The 24,838-nt window shown below is 41.3% G+C and overlaps 1 protein-coding gene across 2 annotated transcripts in view; it reads right to left on the minus strand.

Moving 5' to 3' along the window:
* The window catches only part of PDE1C (phosphodiesterase 1C), a gene marked incomplete at both ends in the record, with an annotated part of 314,013 nt that overhangs the window by 185,976 nt on the left and 103,199 nt on the right, over positions 1 to 24,838 (minus strand). Inside the window, 2 exons of one of the 2 annotated variants that reach the window (XM_084282676.1) lie at positions 659 to 685; positions 21,502 to 21,602. The exons of the other annotated variant lie outside the window; for it this stretch is intronic. Of the exons in view, the coding sequence (XP_084138802.1) occupies positions 659 to 685; positions 21,502 to 21,602 (128 nt within the window). Of the gene's footprint in view, positions 1 to 658; positions 686 to 21,501; positions 21,603 to 24,838 lie in introns of those variants that run through there. 2 annotated transcript variants of the gene reach the window in all.

The following is a 24,838-nucleotide window of genomic DNA, read 5'->3' on the forward strand; positions in this document are numbered from 1 at the left end:
CGCCATGAGATTAAGCCACCAATTAATACTCCAGATGCAGGGGAGGGGGAGTCAGGTCAGTACCAAAAAAACTGCACTGCAAAGAGTGTGGTCTGAAGCAACCAAGCAAAAGAGCTCCAAAGAAAGAAAAATGAACCTGTCAAAGAACCCCATTAGTCCTCCCTCCTGCAAGGAGGCAGTAAGATAACTAGATCAGGTAGCTGTAATAGGGCCCGTTAATCAACAGGATCCCCGTTTTCCTTCAGTCTCCTGCAAAGCCACAGATCATTAGCAGCACTACAAGCCATCAATCCATTTTTTATTACAGCATGAGTAAGTGATAAGAGTTAGAACTAGCAGATCGTGCAGAAGGAACAGAGTGACGTTTATTAGGGTTTGACCTTCAAGGACAAATATTTTTGTCCTTACTCAGGGAGAACCACTGCTAACGTCAAAGGGGAGGACTATCACTAGCGCCAGAGGGAATTTGGAGCAGCAGTGCAGGATGGACCTTCATGTAGGGTAACAATCAGTAGAATGGCATATCCCTGGGAACAAAACCAATCTGGTAACAGGAAAATCCTCCCTCAAACCCCCTAACAAAAAAAAAAAAAAAAAAAAAAGAGGGAGAGAGAGATGACTCACAAATACCTTCCAGTCCTCTGCGATATAGTCTTACCTTTGTGATGTTTTCTTGTATTTTCTCCTGCAGGAAAAGAACAAAATACAACTGAGATAAGAAAGGTCCACTGCTGAGGATAAGAAAAGGAGAGGGTCACAAATCAGGCACAATTAAGGGATGTCACTTTTGCTATGAAACTTATGCAGCTATCTCCTTCTGCTAACCTCAGTGGCTGTTGCCATTATCTCCTGTAGAAAGTGGAATGTGTTTGCCTGTGTGCATCTTGCCCTTTTCTTGTAAGACAGGGTCACAACAGCTAGAAAAGGAGTTACTACTCTAAATGACTTGGGGTGCATCCAGCCACATTGCCTGCAGCCAGTCAGAGCAAAGCCCAAATGGCTTTACAGCAGCCTTGCTCTGTAAAGAAAATCCAGATCCTAGCAAGTTCTCTATTCTGACAAATCCCAGAAGCCACACCAGAGTTCAGTGCTTGTACCTTGGGACCTAACAGATCTGAGCCCAGGACTAGGAATGGCAAGAGCAATGAACATACTGACAGTATCTCTTCACCTCCCCAGCCCAAGGATCCAGCCCTTCCACCAAACCAAGTATTGCAAAGGCTGCAAACCCCTTCTCTTCTTAGCATAGTGGATTTTGTCCTTTACAGCAGGCAATGGCACAAGCTGTCAACACTCAATGGAAAGCCCTACTGCATTATTGCCTGTGTGGCTATACACAGGTATATCTGCACTGTACTTTGACTGTGAGCTTGTTATCCTGCAAGAGACATGTTCAATAGCTTTGCATGGTGCCGGGCAAAACAGTGCATTGATCCTACTTGAGTTCAGCCTTGCTTCTGTATTTTAAAGTAAAGCTAATGAGCTCTACACTTAAAAAGCAGTGATGGGAACACAGTGTGAACCATCATGAGAAGTGCAAGATCAACATCCTGTTGTTCAGCCAGACACTTACAGGTGGTCCCCACCTTTTGAGTGTGTAGGTAATGTTGTTATAACTGCTTTACTGCTGTGAGCATCAAGCTCTGATTTTTCATCTCTGATAATACTGGAAACAGAAAACTGTGGCTAAGTCAGATAGGCCCAGGATACCCTAACAAGGGGTATTCTTTCTTAAAAATAAGAAAAAAAAATGGGGGAAAAAAAAAAAAAAAAAAAAAAAGAATGTATTACTATCTTATGCTTAATAAGATTCATGAATAGGGTATCCTGGCTGTCAAATATTTCATTTGATATTACCTTTAGAAAAGGTACTCAAGCATGGTCTTAATTCTGTATTCTGACGGTGTTAGAACCATAGAAGTCCTAGATATTTACTTTAGAAAAAAAAATAAAGTATTTCATTTACACTTTAATGTGTGAAGAATTACCTATTTAAATTTGAATGGATGCAAAAGAGTAAAAGAACATTCACAGAAGTATTGAGAGTCTAGCTTACTAGTATTCATGATGATAATATATAAAGGCAGAAGCCCACTTGGGCCCATCTGATTCAAAGGGAATTTTTATTTTAATTACAGAACAAAGAAGAATAGAAATTTTTGATCACATTGTGTTCTTCCCAAGAAATCTTTTTTTTTTTTTCCTGATATATAAATTTTACATTTTAAAATTTCAAATTGTTATTTACAAGTCACTGCTTTCCCCTGGAAGTCTTCTATGTTTTGTTGCAGTACTGTCAGAACAACTTTTCCCTTTATCAGTCAGTGACTTTGTAAAGCGTTTCTCTTTCAGCCAACCTTCACATTCCAGCAAAAATACCTTTCATAAACTCCTGATTAGCCAAAAGTTTCTTGTATACTTTAAAGAGGTAACCCAGCCTTAGGGTGCTGTTTGCATTTGAGTAATAACATCATTTTTCTTATCGGTTACACCTTTACCAATCCTTATTTTCAAGAAGATTTTTACTGCATTAGAAAACTGGGCAATACCATAGATGACAGTACTAGGAAAAGGGCATTTGTGTAGCCATAGGGGGTATAAGAAACATAAATACATTTTTTTTATTATTGCTTATTGTTTCCACACCTGCAGTCCAATTACAGTTAAGGTTTATGTGTAGTGAGTTAGTGACTGAGTTTACAGGCACTGAATTTGCATGTTACAGTTGAAGACAATATAACTACAGGAACTGTTGAATATAGATTCAGCATCCCTACTGCATACGCTTGCTTTAAGAAGAATGTCCCTAGCAGCTGCATCCATACTACTGCTGACATCTAGCAAAAAAAAAAAAAAAAAAAAAAAAATTACTGTATTCCTGAACTTCCAGAATTCCCCCCACCAAAAAAAAATAAATAAAACAAACCTGACAATGCCACCTACCAACATTATAAAAGGATGCTGTTGGCACTATACAAATGTTTTCAAACATGGCCTTCAAACTGCTTTTGAAAATGTAGACAGTGTCAATGTCTACCTGATTTAAGCTTGCAAGCCACCACTTGCACCTACCTCCCATTAAATATGATTATTGCAAACAACAAAATTAGAAGGTGCCTCTTATAATACCTTAACCAATGGATAACGGCAATTAGCCACTATATTAATAGGAGTAAACTGGAAAGAGGGGGTTATTTGGTTTGATGTTTCCTTGCTTCTTTGTAAAAAATGTAGGATAATCTATCCTGGCCTATCTCTCCAAGAGATATGCTAGGAGGACCTGGCTGCTCAAAATTGTCTTTATCAGAAGCTTTGGGATAAACCTGGAAACGCGCATCTTCCAGTCAAACTCAAGGGATGGGTGATTTTCTGATAACAAAACCAAACTGACACAGAGGAAGAATGATGATGAATTAAAGGAGGCAGTGTTACAGTTTCCTGCACCTGTGGGCTGTCCAGTGCTCATGCCTGCAATAAGGCTTAGCGAAATTACCAAATCTGTTTAGGTTCAGTTTCTTTCCCGCTATGCACGTGCCACACTAAAAGAACAACCACATCCATTAAATCATGTTTTCTGTTGTGGAATGTATTACTCATAGATCTACATTAAGCTTGTATATTAAAAAATAATGATAAAAAGGTAGATTTTTTTTTCTCATTCTGAAGAGAATTAACAGGTGACTCACACTTAGTAGGGCCTGTATTGCTAGTGAAAAACTAGAAATAACTACTCTGAACTTCAGGTAATTACATCTGCACAAGTGTAGTATGAAGTCAGAACTGATTTAGTACAAGCAGGTTACTAGAGCCTAATAAAAATAGTCCCAGTAGGAGTTTTAAAAACACATATTTCATAACAAACAAAATCTAAAAAAAGTGGTAGATAGGACAAAACTTCTGCCTGAAATGAGATGGTGTCAACATGAGAACTGAGCCCACTGTTTCAGTATGTGTTTTTCTAGAGAGGAATGAGTCTTTCATCAGAAAATAATAATAATATGATGGTCAGACATAAAATTAGGACTCAGGCCTAGGACCACACCTTGAATGGTATTTAAGCAGCAACAGGATGTAGATAGCTAAAGCTACATAAGCACTCAACTCCCACTGAAATAAACAGACATGCAAAACTTGTGTGCTTTCATCCCTACCAACTTCTCTTAGTCTAAGTATCCTGTTCCCAAAATTATGTTTCTACTTCTGTCATTTAATGCTGGTATACATTTAAGCAAATAACTTTCTTCCTGTGTTTCCCCTTCAGACACTTTTTCTGGTAGTTTCTTAGACCTTTAAGGTTGCAGTTTGTGTAAATGGTTTTGTAGATAAATTCATAACAGTGGGACAAAACTGGAACCCAAGTAATGAGACTTCTAAGTTGTTCCAGAAAGCCCTCACACTTCTTGAGCATCTAGAAGCCCAGAGATTAAGATATTTTTATAGAAACACACAATAACAGTGTTTGAATCTCATAACAACCTCCTCAGACCTTATTTTGCTGAGACATGAGTTAACAGACTGAGTAGGTATGGAGAGGAGTGCAGGTGGAGAGGATGGTGGAATTAAACAGATCTGCCAACTGTTCTGTTTTTGCCCCATAATCATACAACTCAGAATATCAACTAGATAGATGAATTGCTCTTTCACTCCTACACAGCCTCTGAAGAATTACCTAAAACACTTAATTTTTTTTTTTACTCATAACAGCAGCTTGGTTAAAATGGTGTTATTCCATATTTATTCCACAGGGTTTTTGGTATTAATGGCATCCCCTCAGCATGTGAAGTAAAACTGTGGGTGCTACAGAAGTAACAGAAGGATTTTTGCCTAGCTTCATCCCTGAAAATCTACACTGAAAATTAAAAGTTAATGAGCATTATGCTCTGCTCGCACACAGGTGCTAGGAAGTAATGGGTCGTACCTGCCCTTGGCTCATCAGCATCTCCACATGCTCATAACCACCAGTGCAGTGATCAGCATTAGGCCACCAGCTGACGAACTTGCTGTTAACAACTGGAGGTACACACAGGTGAGTGCAGGTGACAATTTTTAGTGAATTAATGCTTCGCAGCTTAGTGGCCATCAGCATGCCTTTAGCCTGCTGAGATGGTTAAACAACTTAATTTTCTGGCCGAGGCTCATAATTTGCCATCCACAGTGGCTTAAAGTAACGTGCTTTGTTTTTCCTGGGCCTTGCAAAAGATTTTGAAAGGAACCCTGTAAGTCAAAGGAGTTTAGAAAACCAGATATGTCTTTTGAAGTCCTTGAAATTCAGTGGCCTTTGCTCTCCCATTTGTACCTCCAGCTGACAATGCACAAGTCTGGATCTAATGCAGCATCTGCTTTTATGCTGGATCCATGTTCCTTTGGGAAAAAGAGGGCAATGACTGTTTAGGGAACCACGAGACTAGCTAGAGTGAATCCGCTACAGCAATTTAAAACGTTGCCCCCAGACGTCTGTGCATAGTGCCTGCCACAGGTCAGCATCCTCACAGCACAACCAGCAGACACAAGCACATCCCCAGACATCAGCTGCCTCGGCACAAAGTTCAGCATTTTGGCTTACACTGCCAGCAATGGTGGCTTTAAGCAAAGATGCTGGGTTTTGTACTGCCACAGCTGAGGCACGCTCTTTACTGCTTGCTCTGCAGCAGAAGCAGAGGCAAAACTGCCAGGGGCATTAACTCCTTTAATTGATGCAGCAAGCCTCACTGGAGCTTGGCTTTCATACCCTTATTTTTGTCACTGACATCAGTAAGCATAATTAGAGCTACGTTCAGAGAAAGGTAACTTCTGTCTGAAGAATGTTTTACAAAAGATACTTCTTCAGGACAACCACAGTTGTTAAAGAAAGCAGTTGTCATGAGTGAGTATTTAAAACGAGTTATTCTTAGACTGGAGGGGAAAGAGGGACTTTTCCTATTTTATATTTAGAAGCTTTATAATTAGCATGTTTAAGATATGAGTGGGAGCTTAATCATCCGTTAACAAAAGAACTCAACAACATCTGTCCTTTAATATTGGAGCTCCATCACGCCCGTAGTCTAGGCAAGCCAGGGCTATTCATCTCCGTTTCCCTGCCAGGTTCCTCTGACCAGCTCATTCAGAAGCACACACAGATGAAGCCACTTCACCACACTGAAACATCGACCTTGTCACATACAAATTCTGACAGGCTTTCTTTCCTGCCAGAGTGGGGCTTCTGATGTTAAAATAGGTGTAAAGGTAACCCTTCTGAAAGTCTGTTTTGTAGCTTAGCAAACCAGCAATGAGATAAGCAATACAATTTGGAAAAACAAAAACAAGTCTCTCTGCAAGTCAAATCTAGAAGATGAATCCTGCTCTTGTATTAGCCACCAGTGAATCTGCAGCCATACTGGCTGATATCCCTCCCTTGTTTACTTTAGCAGCCATAATTCATATTTACTGCTTTTCTTACCAGATCCTTCCAATTCATTGGTCCACAACCCCCAAGATTTTCCCTCAATGCTTGGGCAGCAGAACAAAGTATTTCCCAGATCCCAAGCCCTGGTGCTTTCCCTGGCCGTACCACAGCAGCATATTAACTTGTAACAGAGGGAGGCAACATCTCCCAGTGCAAGCCCCGACAAGAAGCGGAGGTGGGGGACTCAAATAAAGCTAAATTTTCCAACTGATGGGATCACTTAAATTGAAAATCTTCTCTCCCAGAGGCTTGTTATTCTGAATCATGCAGTGCATCACCAATTAATCGTCATCATCACAGGATTAGTGATGCATTTACGTTATGTTACCAAAGCCTATATTAATAACCATGTATAAATCAATTCACACACACAAAAATAATAATAATATATATATATAAAAATATATCTCACAGCACAGACTAAGGACTGGCATCTGTCAAAGCTCAGGATCCCAGGGGAGCCCTGACCAGAACTCAGGAATATATTGAGATTGCCAGACTTTGAAGGGTATGATGCCATCAACTGCTACTGGGTTTTAAATTCCATAATTGAAACAGGAAGACCTGCTTTCTTTCTTTATTCACTCTCTATTCAATAACAAATATAATTTATTGTTTCTTCCACATGGGTTGGTTAGCAAACTACTGTGCTAAGTTAAAAACAATACCATCACAGAGACTGATAACAACAGAGGAGAAGAAATTATAAGAAGTGGGTGAGGAAGGAAGAAAAGATTTCACCTAGTACTTAAAATGTGACATAGGTTTTATATGGGATTTTAAAAAACAAGAAGAGTCGTTTTAAATTGGACCCTGACCTACATAGGGACATAGTAAAATGAGAGGATGAGGCAGTCATTTTTCTCATTTTAAGAAGATTATAAGAGTCTGCATGCTTTGAAGCACAGGCATGTGCCCTGCAACCACACAAAGACAAGAAATATTCACAACACGAAATAGGTATGATGATTTCAGAAGAAACAGAAACAAGATAGTGGAGAGTGACAACAGATCTACAATCAAAAAAAAAAATAAATGGGAGGGGGGAAGCATCACATCTTGGAAATAAGAAGAAACAAAGTGAAATTTAGCTTGGGCTCAACTTGCAATTGGTTTCTCAAACTAAATAATGTATGTAGATAGTTCAAGGTCAACAAATATCCTCGTGCTTTTCAACAAGGAATATGCTATTTTGATATGCAGCCAATCTGACTGACCATAAGCTTTCACCAGTTTAGCTACTCCGTTTTCTAAGCAACTGGGCAAACAAGTATTTCAAGAAACTTAGAGCCTCATCTCCAAAGTGGATGGCAATTGTTAGGCCATACAAGAATTGACTAACTTCTCATCTTGCCTCTGATTTTCTGTAATCTTTTGCTATGACAAGGCTCTGTTCTGCAGTTAAACAACCAGTTTCCCACTTAGTCATTTGGGTTGAATGTGTTTATTGAGCCTGTGTGAAGTGTAACTGGAGAGGCATTGTTCCTAAATTCTCCTCATAGAAAAGCCTCGCTGGCAGCACAAGCTGTGAGGGGTTTCTTCTGCAGTGCAGCTCAAGGTAGCTGCAATCCCTTCTCTAGCAGCTTATTAAAGAGTGGACAGAGCCTGGAGGCATTACAGATGGTAGTTGTGTATATGGTCTCAGCAAATTGACATTAATGACAAATACATGCTATAATATATGCTCTTAGGAGAGCTGATGACCTTAAATTGCACTCAGGCCCAAATTCCTTGTCTCACCACTGAAGTGCCAGGCACCAATTCACTAGCAAAATAGGGGTTCAAGTGTGAGGAGGGTGGAGGAAGAAAGAGAGAAAGGAAAGATGGTAAGAAAGAAGTCCCTCTCAAGATCTGTTCCTACAGATGAGGAGGATCCAACTGACTTTACCTGCTGAGCACCACAAATTTGACCCAGGTCTTGATCTCATCTCCCAAGGTTAGTGTAAATGCAGCCACCTATTCATCACCCTCAAGAGCAGGAGTGCTGGGTGGGACCCCATACAGCTATAACAATTTTATTCAGACAGCAGCATGTGAGAGCTGTATTAGTTAAAGGTATTTTATTTTCCACTGCCATAGAGATGATCCATGATCAATTGTCAGGATCTTAGTTAGCTTCATTTTAACAAAGGGCAATCATGGCTTACTCAAACTTCGATAAACACTGGCTGTCTGAAGAGGTAAGTTACCTGCTGTGCATCCCTCCAGGACACAGTACATATACCAAATGAGGAGAAAATGAAGCAAAGAAAAAGTTTATTCATCTATCTGATCTGCATTGAATAGTGTGTATGTAAGAAGGCTCAAAGGTTTCAAGCTAAACAGTCTGAGGCACAAAGATCTGTGGGAAACAGTGGGAACCCTGTGGAGACAGCTGAGCACTCCAGCTTGGTCACAAAATGAGGTGTCCGTAAGAGCAAATCAGAAAGACTGACTCAGATTCAGTTCTGGAACTATCTTGTACAAGGCAATAGACTGGACAGGTATTTTAATGTGTTGGCATCTTGGCTACCAAAAAAGTCAGCAAAAATTGTTCTAAAGGTTTCTAAAAATATAGTTTAATTCACATAGATTTTGTACAGAACCAATAAAATTACTGAAATCTTGAAGCTTCTCCTCTATTTTTATTCAGTTTTCCATCACACTTCATACAAAACCAAACAAACAAAACAAAAGCAAACAAAAACTATTAAAAAACTTGCCATTGCAGTTAGCATGGACTTAGCTGAAGAAAAATACTACGTAAAAAGTAAAAGGGGGTTGTTTCTGAAAATCTGGCCCTTTGAAGAGAATGTGATCTACTGCTCATCCTGCTTTTTTTTTTTTTTGTACACAACCAGCAAATTATCTTGTGTGCCATATATATCCTATTTCAAAGAAAAGAGTATGCTCATAAAAATACAGTTACTGGAAAGTACTTTTCAGGAAAACAAAGTCCTGAAGTCTGAAAAGAAGAAAGAGCAGTTCTCAGTACTCACATTTATTAAAATAAAATAAAATAAAATAATTTTTTTTAAAAAAAAAAAGAAAGAAAGAAAAGAAAAAGATTGTTAAGTCACAACACTGCATGACCTTTGCCTGTTTACTGTTTTAAAATACATTATACTTAGTATGACCCTGTGTTGCTTTCTAGCTGGCCACTCCAAATGACTTATGGAACATTTGGCTCTGAAATAAATAAAGGAGATGATCTGCAAAGTACAGGATGGGTGGTACTTCAACATGACTATCCTGAAGCCTCTCCCACTGGAAGAGGTTGTGACACGTATTGCAAAATGGGATCAGAGGGGCTGGGAAGGAAGAATATCTCCCATCTGCTCTGAGGATAGATGTGCTGCACATTGTGTTTAGACGGCAACACTGACCTCACAAGTGGGATGCTGCTTCCTTGTTATTACAATGTCTCAAAAAGGCAGCATATACACAATCTTTCCTGTGCGTTCTTAAGTTGTATCCTGTTCATTTTCCTACAGAAGGAGCTTATAAAAACAAGCCAGGTTAATAAGAAGTGTAAAAGGGGACAGTTCCTTTTGCAGTAATGTAACACATCATTTTGCTGAGCACATATGGCAGTAATAGTGATAGATCCTGTGTGTTTGAAGCACGTAATAGTTTAGCTGGAATTCCATTCCCCCAGTGGGAAAAAGTTGTGAGACCCTGGAAGAAACAAGCACGGACAGATTAAAAACTTTTTTTTACTTACTGCTACTATGTAAAATGAACATATTCAGATTCTCCAGGAGCCAAACAGGCAGCTGTCCAGTTTGTTTCATGCAGGGCAGCTCTGTGATTAGTAACAGCATGCACGATGATGGGGGAGAGTGTGTGTGTGGGGGGAAATCATTGTTCATACCATGGATTAAATATCTAGACAGGAAACATAGACTGGAATTACATCAGGCCAGACCAGCCACGTGTGTGAAGTCACTAAACAAATCTGCATCTTGCCCTAAGCTCTAGTAAATCTATCAGACTGCTGCTTGTTATTGTTTCCCCCTCCAACCCTCCTCCTCCTGAACACAACCCACCCCCTCTGTCTGCTCATAGACAGCTGGTGTGACGCAGAATTTTAAATCTCATGGTTTTTGTGCCAGGCCCTCTCCTGACTCTGGGTTACAGGCTGAAACACTCGGATTACTGTTTAACAAGCCTAAACGTGGGGCGAAAAAATTGCCGCACAAAGATGCAGTGTTCCCTTTCCAAAATAAGGTTCCTCTCCCCATCCCCATTCCCCACCTCCCAGCCACCCCCTCCTTCAGCACGCCGATGGTTTTTAGAAATGATTCAAGGCTTTCTGCAACATGACTTTGCGCGGTGAGGGAGGGACGGCTATTGTCCTGACAGTGCCTCGTTAACAGACCACTCATTAAATGTCACCCTTAGGAAAAGGCAACATTTAAACTTCTTGTGAACAGCCAATGCTCTTTTTCTGGGCTTCCCACCACTCTGTGTTTCTCCAGGAACAGTGACATTATGGAGGGGGGCAGGCTGAATAGCTATGCAACTCTGAGAAGCCTGCTTAGAGGAGAAGAGATTTCATGGAGAGTCCTTAATGCTAGACCTCTGCCGTTAGTGTCCTCAAAACTGCTGGTTGCAGCGTGGCTCAGCAGATCATGGGCTATTCTGTCCACATTATTTCTACATTGCTATGGCTTTATCCTCTGTACAGAGTAAGATTTCCCATCTTTCCTTCCTTCCCCCTCTATGCATGAAAAACATGGTGCGATGACATACAGCTGACTCTACCAAACAAGGCACAACAGCAAAACAAAAGAGTGGAAGGAGGAGAGCAAGAGCCACAGCAATGCCTGCCTGCTGCCATCTGCAGCTCAGGAGCACTTCCCTGTGTTCAGGGGCTGGGAACTCCTCACCATACAGGGGAAACTTCGGCAGAGGGAAATGGGACGGACGGGTGGGCAGACGGGAACGGTCTTTGAGCATGCATGCAGGGAACGGAGGAGGGTGTGCGAAATTTCTATTATTTAAGGCCCTACTCCCTGCTGTCGCCAGCTGTCTCGCAAGCAACTAGATGCCACAGCAACCGTGGGAAGGGGAGGAGGGTGGTCTTCAGAAAGCTCAAACACAAAGATGTTTTTAAATAAGCAAATCCTCCAGTCCTGTCCACATGGCAAGTGGACATGGTTGTGATTGCTATTCTAGTTCCTAAAAGTTTGTCTGCTTTAAGGTTGGAGTCAAGTTTCCTGCCTCCATAAGGTGCAGGTAATTCAAAATGCAATTTGATGTTTCACAGACATTGAGGCTAGGTGGGACCATTATGATAATTTACTCTGAGTTACTCAGCAAATTTGCATAACTCAGGAATTTCATTCTTCTCCATTTGCAAGGGGATGTCTTCACTACAGTCGAGCTAATTAAAAACAGGTCTTATCAGTGAGCATTTATATGAAAGCTTCTCTCTGCAAAGCACTTTAGAGACACTCTCCATATGAAATGAATGACTTTATCTACACATCCCATCAAACTGCATCCCAATAAGTAGGCTCCCTGAACCTAGAATGCAAGTGCAAAGAGGGGAAAGGAAAGATGTCTGCCCAGACGAAACTAATGAGAACTGGAGGGAGAATTTTTAGTGGTGTTACACCAAGAATATGGCCCAAATACCAAAGACAATTTCCACACCTTGTAGGAAAAAAAAAAAAAAAAAAAAAAAAAGCAATAGCATCCTGAAGGAGAGCCCCTCATTCACCTGAATGAAGACATATTCAGAACATGACGCAAGAGCAGTGTTTTGGGCAGCATTTATAACCAGCAGTATTTTTGTAACATGTAGGTTTTCCTTCAAGGCCTCCCATTAAAATTTCAGTGAGGCAGAAAATACTGTGCTACAAATTGGGCAACATTTTCAAATGCCCTTAAAGGCATTTGAAATCACAGCCCTTGTCCCTGTGATTTTCAGCAAAACTCAAACTCCTAAATGACTTGCGTACATGTTGTGCTATGAGCTATTTTAAGCTGTGAGTAAATAAATCTAACAAATGTTTACATGTAGGGGCCTGAAGAACACACAGAGCTATCTCCTTTCTCCCACTGCCCTTCCTCCCCCCCCCTTCTTTTTTAAAGCTGTCTAGTTTTCCTCTCCACCCTTTCTGAGTCAGTATGGTCTTCTGTATATGATCTCCCAATTCTCCCCCCACAGCCTCAACCCCCACAGCTTCCTCTTCTTTCACTTTTCAAGCAAGTCTGAAAAGAAGAGTTCTCCCATCTGACTGTAGCTGTCCGTGCTGCATCAATATGTGTATAGGAGCATATTTAAATTGTGTATTCAGTCTCTTTGCTTAGCAGAAACCAGTAACTGCTTACAGCTAGTGAAACCCAGAAAACCAGCTGCTCCACAGGAGGCATGGGAGGAAGTGTGATCTGAGCATCATTTACAGCAGCCATCTGAACTGTTCAGCCTTACAAGGGAGTTTATGCTCTACTTCAACTCCTTTGCCCTTGGATGCTTGCTGTAGTTTGCTCCTCCCTACAAGGACTCCCTGCGTGCTACAGCTGAAGCTACAGGGCTCTGTACAATCTTAGTTGTTAAAATGACACAGATCTTATGTTTAATTTGTGCTAATCTTGGTGTTGAAATGAGATTTGTACCAAGCCAGGATTCGTACTACAAATGCATATTGTGTGACTTTCTGTCTTGGCTAGGAGTTTTGTGCATGAATAGTATCTGTCCCCAGGAGTGTAAGAAATCAGTTCTAAAGTGACGACACAGACCTACTAATAGCCATTCAGAGCATCATGTTAATAACAAAATGACTCCACAGCTTGACAGATATGGAAGAAAAGCATGGAATATGTCATACAAGACTATATTCATCTTAATAAATCATCTCCTGTATCTCTTTCTCCAAGAAAGACTATGAAAATCCTCTGCCTTGCATGTCTGTGCTCACATGGATTTTTCCATCCGATGTCACCAACTGCTAAGCATGGAGGTCTTCTGAAAGAAGGTGAGTCAGTCTGATGTGACATAAATTGGGTACATTGGCAGACAGAGAGCCTTTCAAACTTCTTGGCAGCCATGTAGAGCTATGGCTCTCTGAGGGCTCTTCACCACCCTTCTTGGCCAGGAAAATTCAAAAATTCAACCATCCCCAACTGGATGTTACCAATTGTTGAGAGGGATCCTGATTCCGCTGAAGTCAACTAGATGAATTTATTATACACAGTTTCACCAGTCTCCTCCTCTCTTCTCTCTTTTCTTTTCTCTTCCTTTTCTTTCTCTTTCTCTTCCTTTTATTTATTTATTATTTTTTTTTAGTCACACCTTCAAAGCAATCCGCTTTTTGAGTATCCAAGACAACTGCAGACAATTTCTGTCTGAGACTTGAAGCAGTACAGTGTCTGCTAGAGGAAGGTCCACTCCTCAGCTCTAATACAAACTTGAACAAAAAATCAGGCTTAGCACTCTTAGGGAAAATTTTGCACTGTCACGAGGCTAAACAACTTTTCTCAATCCATGAATTTCTTTATTTCTTTGAAAACTGAACTCTTCAAAGAAAACAAAACCAAATTCTTCAAAGACCATTAAATGAATTCCAATTTCACCCCCACAAATGGATGGGTATCAACGAAGTCATTCTTCCTAGTATTAGCAGCACAGTTCATGAGATCAAAAACAGCTTTATTAATCCAAACAGGCTCTTCTAGAAAACCTCCAATCTATCCAAATCCCTAGTGGTTTGAGAGCAAATCACATTTGTAGAAGTATGTTTCACAACTGCTGTTTTGTTTTAATGGGTCAGCCCTAGTATGTGAACCTCAATCTTTCCTCAGAGCCAGACAGTTTCTAGTATTTTGAGGAAACTGAAGTGATTTATTTTTTTTTTGGATAGAACAAGACGAGAATGGAAGAGGAATATCTCACATGAATTGCAGGGAAAAAAAAAAAAAAAAAAAAAAAAAAGAAACAGAGTACATAAAAATCCTTTCAAGGACTGAGTTGGATTTAATATAGTGTTTGAATCCACCAAAAGCTGGCAGATTAGGAGATGAGCTGGCCTCACAGCCTTTAAAACACACAAACACGCAGAGGATTTTTCAGTGCTATCTTCCATCAGCTTTTATTTCTTTATGCTTGGACTGCTAAGGCATTTTTAAAAGAGAATTCCAGAAAGACTCTTAATTTTCCTTTGATCCAAGGCTTAAATTCATCTTCCCTGAAATAACTTTTTTCATATCCTTGTTTCTTATGCAGGATTGCAAGCTTTATAGCAGTGATATTTGAAAAGCACTGAATTTAATATTACAAAGGGAGGCCCTTTCTTCTACAACAGACTATGGTCTTCTTTATATGACTACTGAAATAAATAATTGCTTTTTAGGCTCCAGGTATGATTCATTTGTACTACCTCCAGAAGAATAAAAGCTTTTTTATGATTATGGTAAAAACTAGAGAGTGTATATTATTTCTTAGTCAACATTTCAGTATTAAACATGAAGTCTTCTCTCTTTTGTTACCTACAGGATTCATTTATTGATCTAAGATTCAAATAAAAGTTTCTGTATGGAACAAAGTAACCAAAGGACTGTGGCAAAATTTATTAGTTTACTGCATTACTACACCTCCAAACACCATACTTTTTAATTATCTTCTTCCAAAGTTCCTGTACTCCTATTCATTAGAATATATTTTCTCCTCTGTCCATTTTTCAGTCATGAGATTAGCAGCTGGCAGCACTTCTCCTGTTCTTCTTTCAAGGGCTCTACTGCAGGCAGTTTGAAATAAGCTATTATGGGTCAGTTTAATGTTCACACCACAGGCAGAACTACATCATAGATCAACCAGACCCCAACAAACTTTACAACTAGTGAAGTCATTTACACCCACAGGTTAGCTCACCCAAACTAAGAATTTGTAGGCTAACGCTGGAGCACGGCCGTCTCCAGCACATACCCAGCACCCATTTTCTAACCAGTGAGACCTTTTCAGTCCTTCCAGGCAGCATGACAGCCAAACATTGTCTATTCCTGCCTCCACCTCCTGTTCCCAACGTTACTTTCAGCAGCAACTTGTGGTACACAGGAAAAGTCAAATTCAGACTTAAGAGGCCTATGGAGTAGTTTCCTGACATGGTTCTCTGACAAGTAATCCCTGTCTATGCTCATCAAGAAAGCCAAACTAGAAACAGGGTAGCAACGACTACATTGAAATATGGTTGAAGGTTGTTTAGTTCTGCTTCCAGGGTGAACAGGGCTTCAGTTTAAACCCATACTCTCAGGAGGTTCAGGAAGACTGAAACCAAGACCAAAGACAGCAGGAGTGCCTCTTTCACCTCCGGAAAGGAATTAGCATATTCATATTTTCCACTTGAAAACTGACTAATTTACACATTTCCTAACAAAGTGGTGCTTTCTGAGGGGCTTTTTAAACCTCTACTATCTGCTGCCAGCTAAAATATTTGGGGACAAAGCCCACTGTGTAGAGAGTGCCTCTGGAACTGAAGGGAGCTCTCTGTTTTCCTGTTTACGATGGCTACATAAATGAAAATGAAGCAGATCAGGCTACTGTCACTGGGAGAACCAGCTGTTCTGTATGTGACATTTTTGAAATAAGAAAACCTAAAAATACTGCAGAGCACATACAGATAAGACAGGGAAACAGATAACTGAGCAGCGGCACTGTAACACTTGCCAAATTGTCTTCAGTCATCAAGGCTCCATGTTTTCCTATTGAAATCAGTTGCTGCCTCACCATTTACTTCAAGAACAAATCTGAATCTGAATCTTCCATAAACATTTGCATTTGGACTTCTTCACTGTCAATAGGATGCATGGTGCTTTGCAGAGGAAGTTGAGGAAATGCCCTAAGTGCTGAAATATCATCCTGGATCTTCAGCAAAACCATGAAGTTTTCCAAGACACTGATTTACATGTGTTTCTATTTTCCTTCCCCGTCAGATTTCTTAGACCAATTCTACATTGACAGGTTTGAGCAGGAAGCCTGAAAAATGAGGTCAAAATCGAGCATCCCATTTAAGTCACAGTTCAGAGATTGCTGCTGTTTGTAATTTCATCTTTGGCAGCATGAGGAAGTACTACATTGAGAATGAAGAGATTTATCATGAATTTAGCAACTTAACATTATAATCCCAGCTATGGGAAAGAAGGTTAAAATCCATTTTGTCTCCTCTCCCTCTACAATGCTTAAAGCATTTCAGGGACACCAGAAGATGCTGTTAATACTGTAACAGCTAGAAATCAAATTTTTATTTTTCTGCATAAAAGCAACCAAAAATCAAGCTGAAAACATCTCCAGGATGGGTCTTCAGCTACCCTAAACTAGCGTAGGTCTATTGAAACTAGCGGAGCTTTTTGGATATGTGCCTCTGCACTCTTAAATGCCATCAGACATGACACCTAATCCTAGTGTTGAAAAGGGCTTTGGCATTTTCTTTGTGTTTGAGAAGTTGGGAGGTAACTGATTCCACTTCATGGGGCTTTAGGAGTCCTAACTCGGGTTAAGTCCTACAGCTAGAAGTCCACGTGCTAAAACAAGAACACCCCAACACAGCCACTGCTGCTCATAGCTCCCTGAAGAAACTCTCAGTTCAAAAAGCAATCATGCAGTCATATTTCAAATCAGGTCTCCAATCTCTGCCACCAACAGTGCTCTCCAGTGGGCCCAGTCTAAACTTAACTGATGTTTTGTAGGGCAGAAGGTCCCGTGCTTAACAAACTGCACTATAAACAGTAGGAGAGCACAGGGCAGACTTATGTGTAACTCCTCTGCTTACAGCGTCCAAGCCCAGAGCTGAGTAAAGCAAGTCCGAATAATAGACAGCCTTCTGGAGAGGATGAATGGGGCAAAGATGATGGTACATGGTCCTAGCTTAAGAGCAAGAAGCTCAAGTCCCTTTTTCTGGCAGAAGCAGCTACCGAGAGCCATAAACAAACAATCAGCACGTCCTTAAACACTTTTTCTCGTAGGCTGAGCTCATCGGCCTTCATGAGTGAATGCTGCTGGGGAATAACAGGAAACTGTTCAAAGGTAAGCCCCGTGTGAGGGCACAAATGGACATCCCTGCAGCCAAGCAGCAGCCAAGGAACAGAGGAGATCCGCTCATGCATGTAATACATGCTCAGCAGGAGTGCACATATACCCCTCATGCAGCCAAGACAGAAGCCTCTGGGCAAGGCATGTTTGGTGTTTTCTCTAGCAGTTAGAGCAGGGAAGTGTTCACATTGATGCAGGACAAGTACACGCAGGAGTCAAAAGTCCCCAGGGTTTGGCCTGTTACAGCCACAGGGAGTTTGGGGGCAGCCCACCTTCCAGGTCTTAATATCCTCTCACCACCTGAGCATTAGAGCACATACAGCATCTTCTCCCAAAACTTTTCTGTCCATTCCCCTATATTTTGCAATCTGCTTTCTTAAGACTTGATCCCCGGGCCGGTGTGGTGATGGGACTGGGGAGCTCAGAAGTGTTGCTACAGGAGAGTGGCTAAAGAGAGAGAAGAGCATTCTCACATAACAGTTTGTCAGCATGTATTGCTACATCCTTTCACATGTGGCTCTGTGATTCCTCTGTTCTAACTACCACAACCCGAGATACCCCTAAAGGGAAGTGAAGCTGCTCCAGCCTGATTCATTTACGGCACTGATGATGAAACTTAGAAGCAGGTCTATTTCTGGGAGGTCATTGCTGCAGGGAAACCTGGTGCGTTCATTTCCAGGGAAGAAAGGACCCTGATGGCTGCATGTCCAGTATGGGCAGCTGTTTTGCTGGAGTGAGCTCCAACAAGGAGAACTCTGGAGTAAACCTCTCACTGATATTCTGGCACGAGATAAAGAAAGGACAAGGCTGCCAGAACACAATTTGCAAGATTTTCCCCAGGGAGTCTCATATACCTCTAATGGTACCTTTGCCCAGGAAACAGCTTATTCAGAAACCTTTCCTTTATTAATAATAAAACACTAAAATGTTATTTCTGAGCCGTGATTAAATCTAAATTAATATCTAATAGGGCGTATATAAAAGACAATATTTATTTCATAGATCCCTGGTTCAAGACACGCAAGGGTTTTGCCACAGATGAGTTACCACCCAATGAAGCAATTTATCATGCTCCCTTAAACCTGAAGGTTTAATTAACCCACTACAGGTCCAGTGACTTGACTCTCCTACAAATTGCTGCTCAGAATCATTAAGTCATGAGTACATATATGCCAAGTAAAAACAGTTTGGAAATGTTGCGGCATTAGTATTTTACCTCATTCTTAAACAGTAAAAGGAATTCGTATACGGCCCAAGGACCACTGCCTCATACCACTCTCCTTATAAAGCAACCAGGCTGTCCTCACCAAGAATCTGTGTCTTGGAGAGATGCATAATGAAAACAAGAAGAAAATCTTTCCAATCTACTCCAGAGGTAAAATCAGTATCTTGTCTGGCCCTTACATCAATCTGACCCTTACTCACGTTGCAACAGACACCTGGCTTAGCCTCTCAAAAACCTGCCTTTGGCACACCATCCAAAAACCCTCTCTGTTCTTTGAAAACGTGTACTCATGCCCAAACCTCCAAAGGCCAACCAACCTGCAGGACAGAACTGTACCAGGCACATGGCAAAACAGCAATCGCCAGACTTGTTTAACCAGAAAACACACAAAATTATGAGTCTGAAAAGAGCCTCAGCTTAACCACCCTTTTGCAGCCTTTGGGCTTGCATTGCCTTTCAACTAAGCAGGCTGAAACAGGGTGCAAATCAAGAGAGCCCCCTCCCCAGCCCTTGGAAAAGAGGTGATGAAACAGGAGAGTGGTTTGTCCTCTGAGTCACTGTGAGCAAACACACCAGCTGGCATTGGCGGGTGGGAAGACAGGGAGGAAGGCACCAGCCTTGCTGCAGGTGAAGTCCTACCAAGGAGATGTCAAACCCAACGCTGAGCAGCACCTGGAACTGTTTACATCCTCACCGCCCATTTCACTGAAGGAGTGGAGTCAGGATCAAATCACCTTTTGGGTACCTGCCTGCTGCAGACGTCAGGTCGCCGGGCAGTTTCAGCCAGGCATGATGCCTCTGACTGCCTGTTTGACACTGCTCTGGCAGCACCACTGTGCCTGGAGACTAATTCCTACATGATATTTCTGTCAGAGTACCAGAGGCAGGGGAGAGATGTCTTCTTAAGTGGTATTTGATCTCTCCAGAAGGAAGTGCCTTATTTAAGAGGTACTTAAGATGGCTGTGCACATCTACTCATTCTTCTTACACAAATAGATGTGCATAAAAAGGATAAGAAAAGTCATGAAATATGATGCCAAACCTCAGCCTGCAACCAGTCTGTGTGTGTATGCATGCACCAAAAGCCTATGTATAATGACTGGAGATGGAAAATATTCTACAGTCTTTAATTAGAGCAGAACACATTTTAGTTTGCATCTTGTGAGCATGAATTCTGCAGAAAATCTATCTACTCTTTAAGCAAAGAAATCTTGAAACTCCAAGAGAAAAAGTACATTTGTTACACACACGCAGTGCCAACACAGAGGGCTATACTGAGAAACAGCCTGAGGTTTAGTTATTGCATATCTCAAATAAGTCTTACAGTTTTGCCAAATCTCCAAAAGGTAGAACAGCCTGGAGTTTGATGTATAATATGCAGCCACTGGCTTGTACAAACAGCAGGACAGACCCTGAACTACAATGTTGCTGAAGAATTATCTACAACTTCAGGTGTGATCCAAATCAGCACACTGATAAACTCTGTATTAGACAGAAATTCAGGGACTCCTAATACTACAGCATGGCACAGACTTGAAAATAAGAGGGTTTGTTTTGTGTAGCTGTTCTATTTGGAAGGCTTACAAGACAGCTGTCATCTACTTTGATTAAGTTCCTTCACAAAACAGGCTTCCTGGAGTGACGCCTTGAAAGAAATACATATTCATGTTTGTCTTTTAGACTGCTTGGAGTCCTACAGAAGTTTTGGATATGCTTTACAAAATACACGTATGCCGCTGCTGCTCACACAAACTAACACCCAGAGCAACTCAAGTTTAACTGGGACCCCCTTCTTTTCTGTTTTCAGCCTGTTCTTCCTATGTTTTCTTGGTTTTGCTGTTTCCTAGCCTCCTTGTTCCCTCTCTCCCCCCCCCAACCCTGAGGGCTGAAATGTTAATAACCCTAACATGTGAGGCTAAAGAAAAAAACAAACCAAAGCAAAACAAAACAGAACAAACAAACACAATTCTGAACACAGGGAGGGATGCAGCTTAATATGGTAATGTTCCTCTTCAGTTTGGCCAAAAACTGATGGGCAAATAAACGCTACTCATCCAATAGTGGCTGTTATTGCTGGTAGACAGCATTTTGCATACCGAGACTCTGAAAAAAGATGCCAGACATTAACTCTAAATAAGCTATACACGATCTACAGTCTATAAACTTCTATGTTTCTGCAGTCCCAAATTCTTCTTTAAGCTCAGGTACTTTTTTTTTCTACTCAGGAGTCAGTTTCCCATTGTTTCATGGCAAGTCAGGCTTAAAACAAATGTATAAAGTAATAAGTACAATCTGATCTGTGGAACATGAATCTGCAGCTATCACAAGCGCTGTTAGAAATGCTTTCCAATTGTGCATTCTCTGCCTATTTTGTCCTTATTAACCATATCAGTGCCAGAAATGGTGTACATGTGCAGAATAGAAGTCTCTTCTGTATGTTGCACCTAACAGTGGGATTATCAAAAACAGAGGACCCAATTAGGTACCCTTCAGGCTATAACAAAACTTTTCTAGTGCAGCCACTAAAGTGATTAGCATCTCAGTAACTGCTAACTTACAATGCCTCATTAATGACATTTCTACATTCTTGCTGGATAATGTTTGTTCAATGTAACAAGCAGTTTTATTTAAGGAAGAAAGTGGATCTTTTGCTAAGATTAAGTTGCTGTATTTATGGAGAACAGGTGTGGAAACTCCTGAGTGATTTCGAAGGCACCAGCAAGAAAGGAAAAGGAAAGTGCTACAATAATTTTGACAATGGGAGGAAATGGGAGAAGAATATGAAAAAAAAAAAGAAAAGAAAAAAAAAAAAGTACTACTTACAAGCCTCGGAGACGAAGCCAGATTTTCTCTATTTGCTCTGGCTGCAGGTATTTTAGAGAGTTGCTCTCAAATTCTTCGATTTCCTTAGTGGGTGACTCCATAGCTGCAGGTTACCGCTTTGGTTAAAGCTCGGCAAGGACGGACGCTGCCCCCCACATGCACGCTCTACCTTTAACAACACTGCCCAGGAGCGGCCAACATTTTTGGCAGCCCCTTCTCCCCCCTCCCCAGGCGCAGGGCCGCGTGAGCAGCCCACGAGCACTCAGGTGTACACGGGGGGCAGCCACGCCAGCACCCCACCATCCTCTGGCGGACCGAGAGGATTAGAGGCTCAGCTCTGGATTGCAAAACCCACGCAGATTTTTTTTTTCCCAATTAAAAAAAAAAAAAAAAAAAAAAAGCCAAGAATCCAACCAGTAATACCAGCTGAAGGATCTTTAGCAAGGGAGGAGGGGAGGAAAATCCCTCGCTGACAACTGAGCCGTCTGCACGGGCAGCTGGGGAGCCTGTACCGCTGCACCAGTGGCATCCCACGGTCCCTCCAGGCTGCTCCCTGCCAGGTCAGCATCTCTCCCCCCTCAAGCCCTGGCATGGTTTTTTCCCCTCCACTTACCAGCAGCGCTGCTGACAGGCTCAAAACCTGACAACTGAGGGAAAAGTCGTCTGTCAGCATAGCCCAAGCACGGCTTCTCGCTCTGCCTCCCTCTCCCTCGCACACACACACACACAGACGCAGGCACGCGCGAGGGAACGGGCTATTGGAGAAAGGCTGGCTCTGATTAAAAGCCCAACCAAACCAAAAGCAAAAAAAAAAAAATAAAAATGTAAGGGTAAATTACAGAAAGTCAGTGACTCGCTCCTGGCAAAGAGCCATCTGCTTCACTGCAGGCAACCTCCTCTTGTTTGCAACTTGGACGAAATTCACTTTGAAATAAATAAATTGGTAAAGCGGCATTGTCCAAAGTCCCAAAAAACAGGATGGGGAAAGTCCACATGCTGAAGGGAGATCAAGGCCAACACATTAGTAACGGCTGTACCAGTGCCTTTCAACAACAACCACAAACAATACATTAAAAGACAATACATAATTCATAAAGCAGGAGGCTTGCAGCAGGTCCTATGGCTCAGACTCCAGAGGTCTGCTCGGGGGAAGCTACTGTCCCAGTTCTGCAAGAGGATACCCGCCTCCAGTGTCCCCATACAGATCCCAGGCAGAGCAGGGAGCAAGATACAGGGTATTTCTCTTTACACTGGTGGGATTCCTCCTCTGGACAGGATTAAGATGGGAGGACAGAGATGTCCTTCACTGCCCTGACCCCATCAATCACCCCCCAAACTCTGCTGAGATCCCCTGTGTGCCGCTCTTCAGTTAAGGTTATTGATTTGGTGTTTTCAGCCAAAGACACTAGAGCAGAGGGGAAATAACTGTCGAAACATTATACTAGTATTACTATACATTTTGTCACGCAGTGTAGAAGTTGCCTCTTGAGAAGCAGAACCCGCAACAGAGGAGTTTGCAATGCAAGGGAAGACATGCTCCCGTGAAAATATGTTGGCTGGCTATGACTTCCAATGCCAGTTGTACAAGTCCACACGCTGACACTCGAGCAGCTTGTGAAAATGTGAAGGATGCGTTAATTAGCCTAGTCAACCAAGCCCCTGTTCAAAGGGCTTTAATCAGTTCTTAGCAATGTAACTTGACTACCTCAAAATCCAGATGGGCAAAGTAACAACAGACTATGCCTGCCTGTACAGAGATTCTCCTAATACGGGAGTACACACAGACACACACACATATATATACACACACAAAAAGTCTGAGGGCTTTCAGCTTTGAAATCTGTTGTGTGCAAGAGGGTATATAACTGGGCTCGGGTTGCTGCTGTTGTGCAACAATTTACTGATTCACTCTCTTGTTTCTGCATATTCCAGAGTGATTTTCCTATACAGGAAAACTAAAATCCTAGCATCCATTAATGAAAAAGGCAGTTGTCAGCAGGAAAAAAACAAATTAAGTTTTTAGGTAAAACTACACCTTTTTAAGCCTTTCTTCCAAAGTACAAAAAATGTCGATTTTCATTTTAATTCTGGTGAGATTAGACACTTTGCATACACAGAATAAGATTAGACATTACATACACATAGCTCTGTAAAAAGTTCTATTATACTGAAAGAAAACAGCCTATACTGAATTAAAGTTTACATTCTTAGAGTTTTACCAATTTTGTGGCACTTCTGATCTTTTCAATAAGCTGACCCAGTCTTACTGTGTCATCAGTAAGACACAGAAGCTCTGCCACGTTTCATAGGTCACAGGTAATCATTTCCCTACTCCTGATCAGTGCCTCCATCTGAAAAACAGCACAGCATTACCACCTACCTGTGGGAAGGACAGTTGAGTGCTTGATGGAAAGAACACTGTAAGAGCAATACGTTGTCATCCTTCACTACTTCTACATCATCTTGCCAAAGAGTACACAAAATACATTTGATATTAGACCTACTTTGGGCCTGGTTCTCCATGTATAAGCCATCACATTTAAGAAAACCCTTTGTGGCTTTTAGTGCTCCAATGAACACATAGATTCTGAAATTTCTATATTGGTGTAGAAGGCACATGTTTTAGCTTCTAAGCATTTCTGATATTTTAACCTAAACCCCACATGAAAACCAGAGGCAGATATTCAACCCCATGGATGTGTGGGGGGCCTATCACAATTACATAAAATGGCTGGATGAAAAGTCCCCTTTTATACTTCATCCTTTCCTGTATGCATGTTTAAATTCTACTGCTGGATGCACAGATTGTATTTTCTCCATCCCACTTTAGACAGGAACATTTTCCATGACGTTTCATTTGTTGCCAGGAATCATCATTGTATTGCCAACATGCCACAATCCATACACCTTTCAAATAACCTTTTCCCTTTAAACTGTAAACGTATGAGCGCCAGTTTATGAGTAAAATGTGTCAACAACAATCTGATGGTGGTGTAACCTGTGTCCATAGTTTACCCACGTTATAATTTAGCCCATGACTCATGCTTTTCCTCAGCAATAATCAGCCAGGCAGGATTAGCAGAACACAGGTACTTTTCACCTTCATCTTGTTATTATTTACTATGCAAACCACACCTTTAAAACACCAGGTGGTGCCAAAAAGATTAGCTACATAATGACAGAAGAGAAAAAGTTGTGAAGGAAAGCCAAAACTTTCATTTTCAGTTGATAGCTAAAAGCAAATAGAAAGGGATGAGGCTAGGAGTTAAAGAAAAGTCACTGCAGAAACACTAGAAAAATTATGAACCAATGTCATAGTTATGAAGGCAGACATACA

Source organism: Netta rufina, assembly GCF_964035555.1.
Source record: "Netta rufina genome assembly, chromosome: 2".
Lineage (NCBI taxonomy): Eukaryota > Metazoa > Chordata > Aves > Anseriformes > Anatidae > Netta > Netta rufina.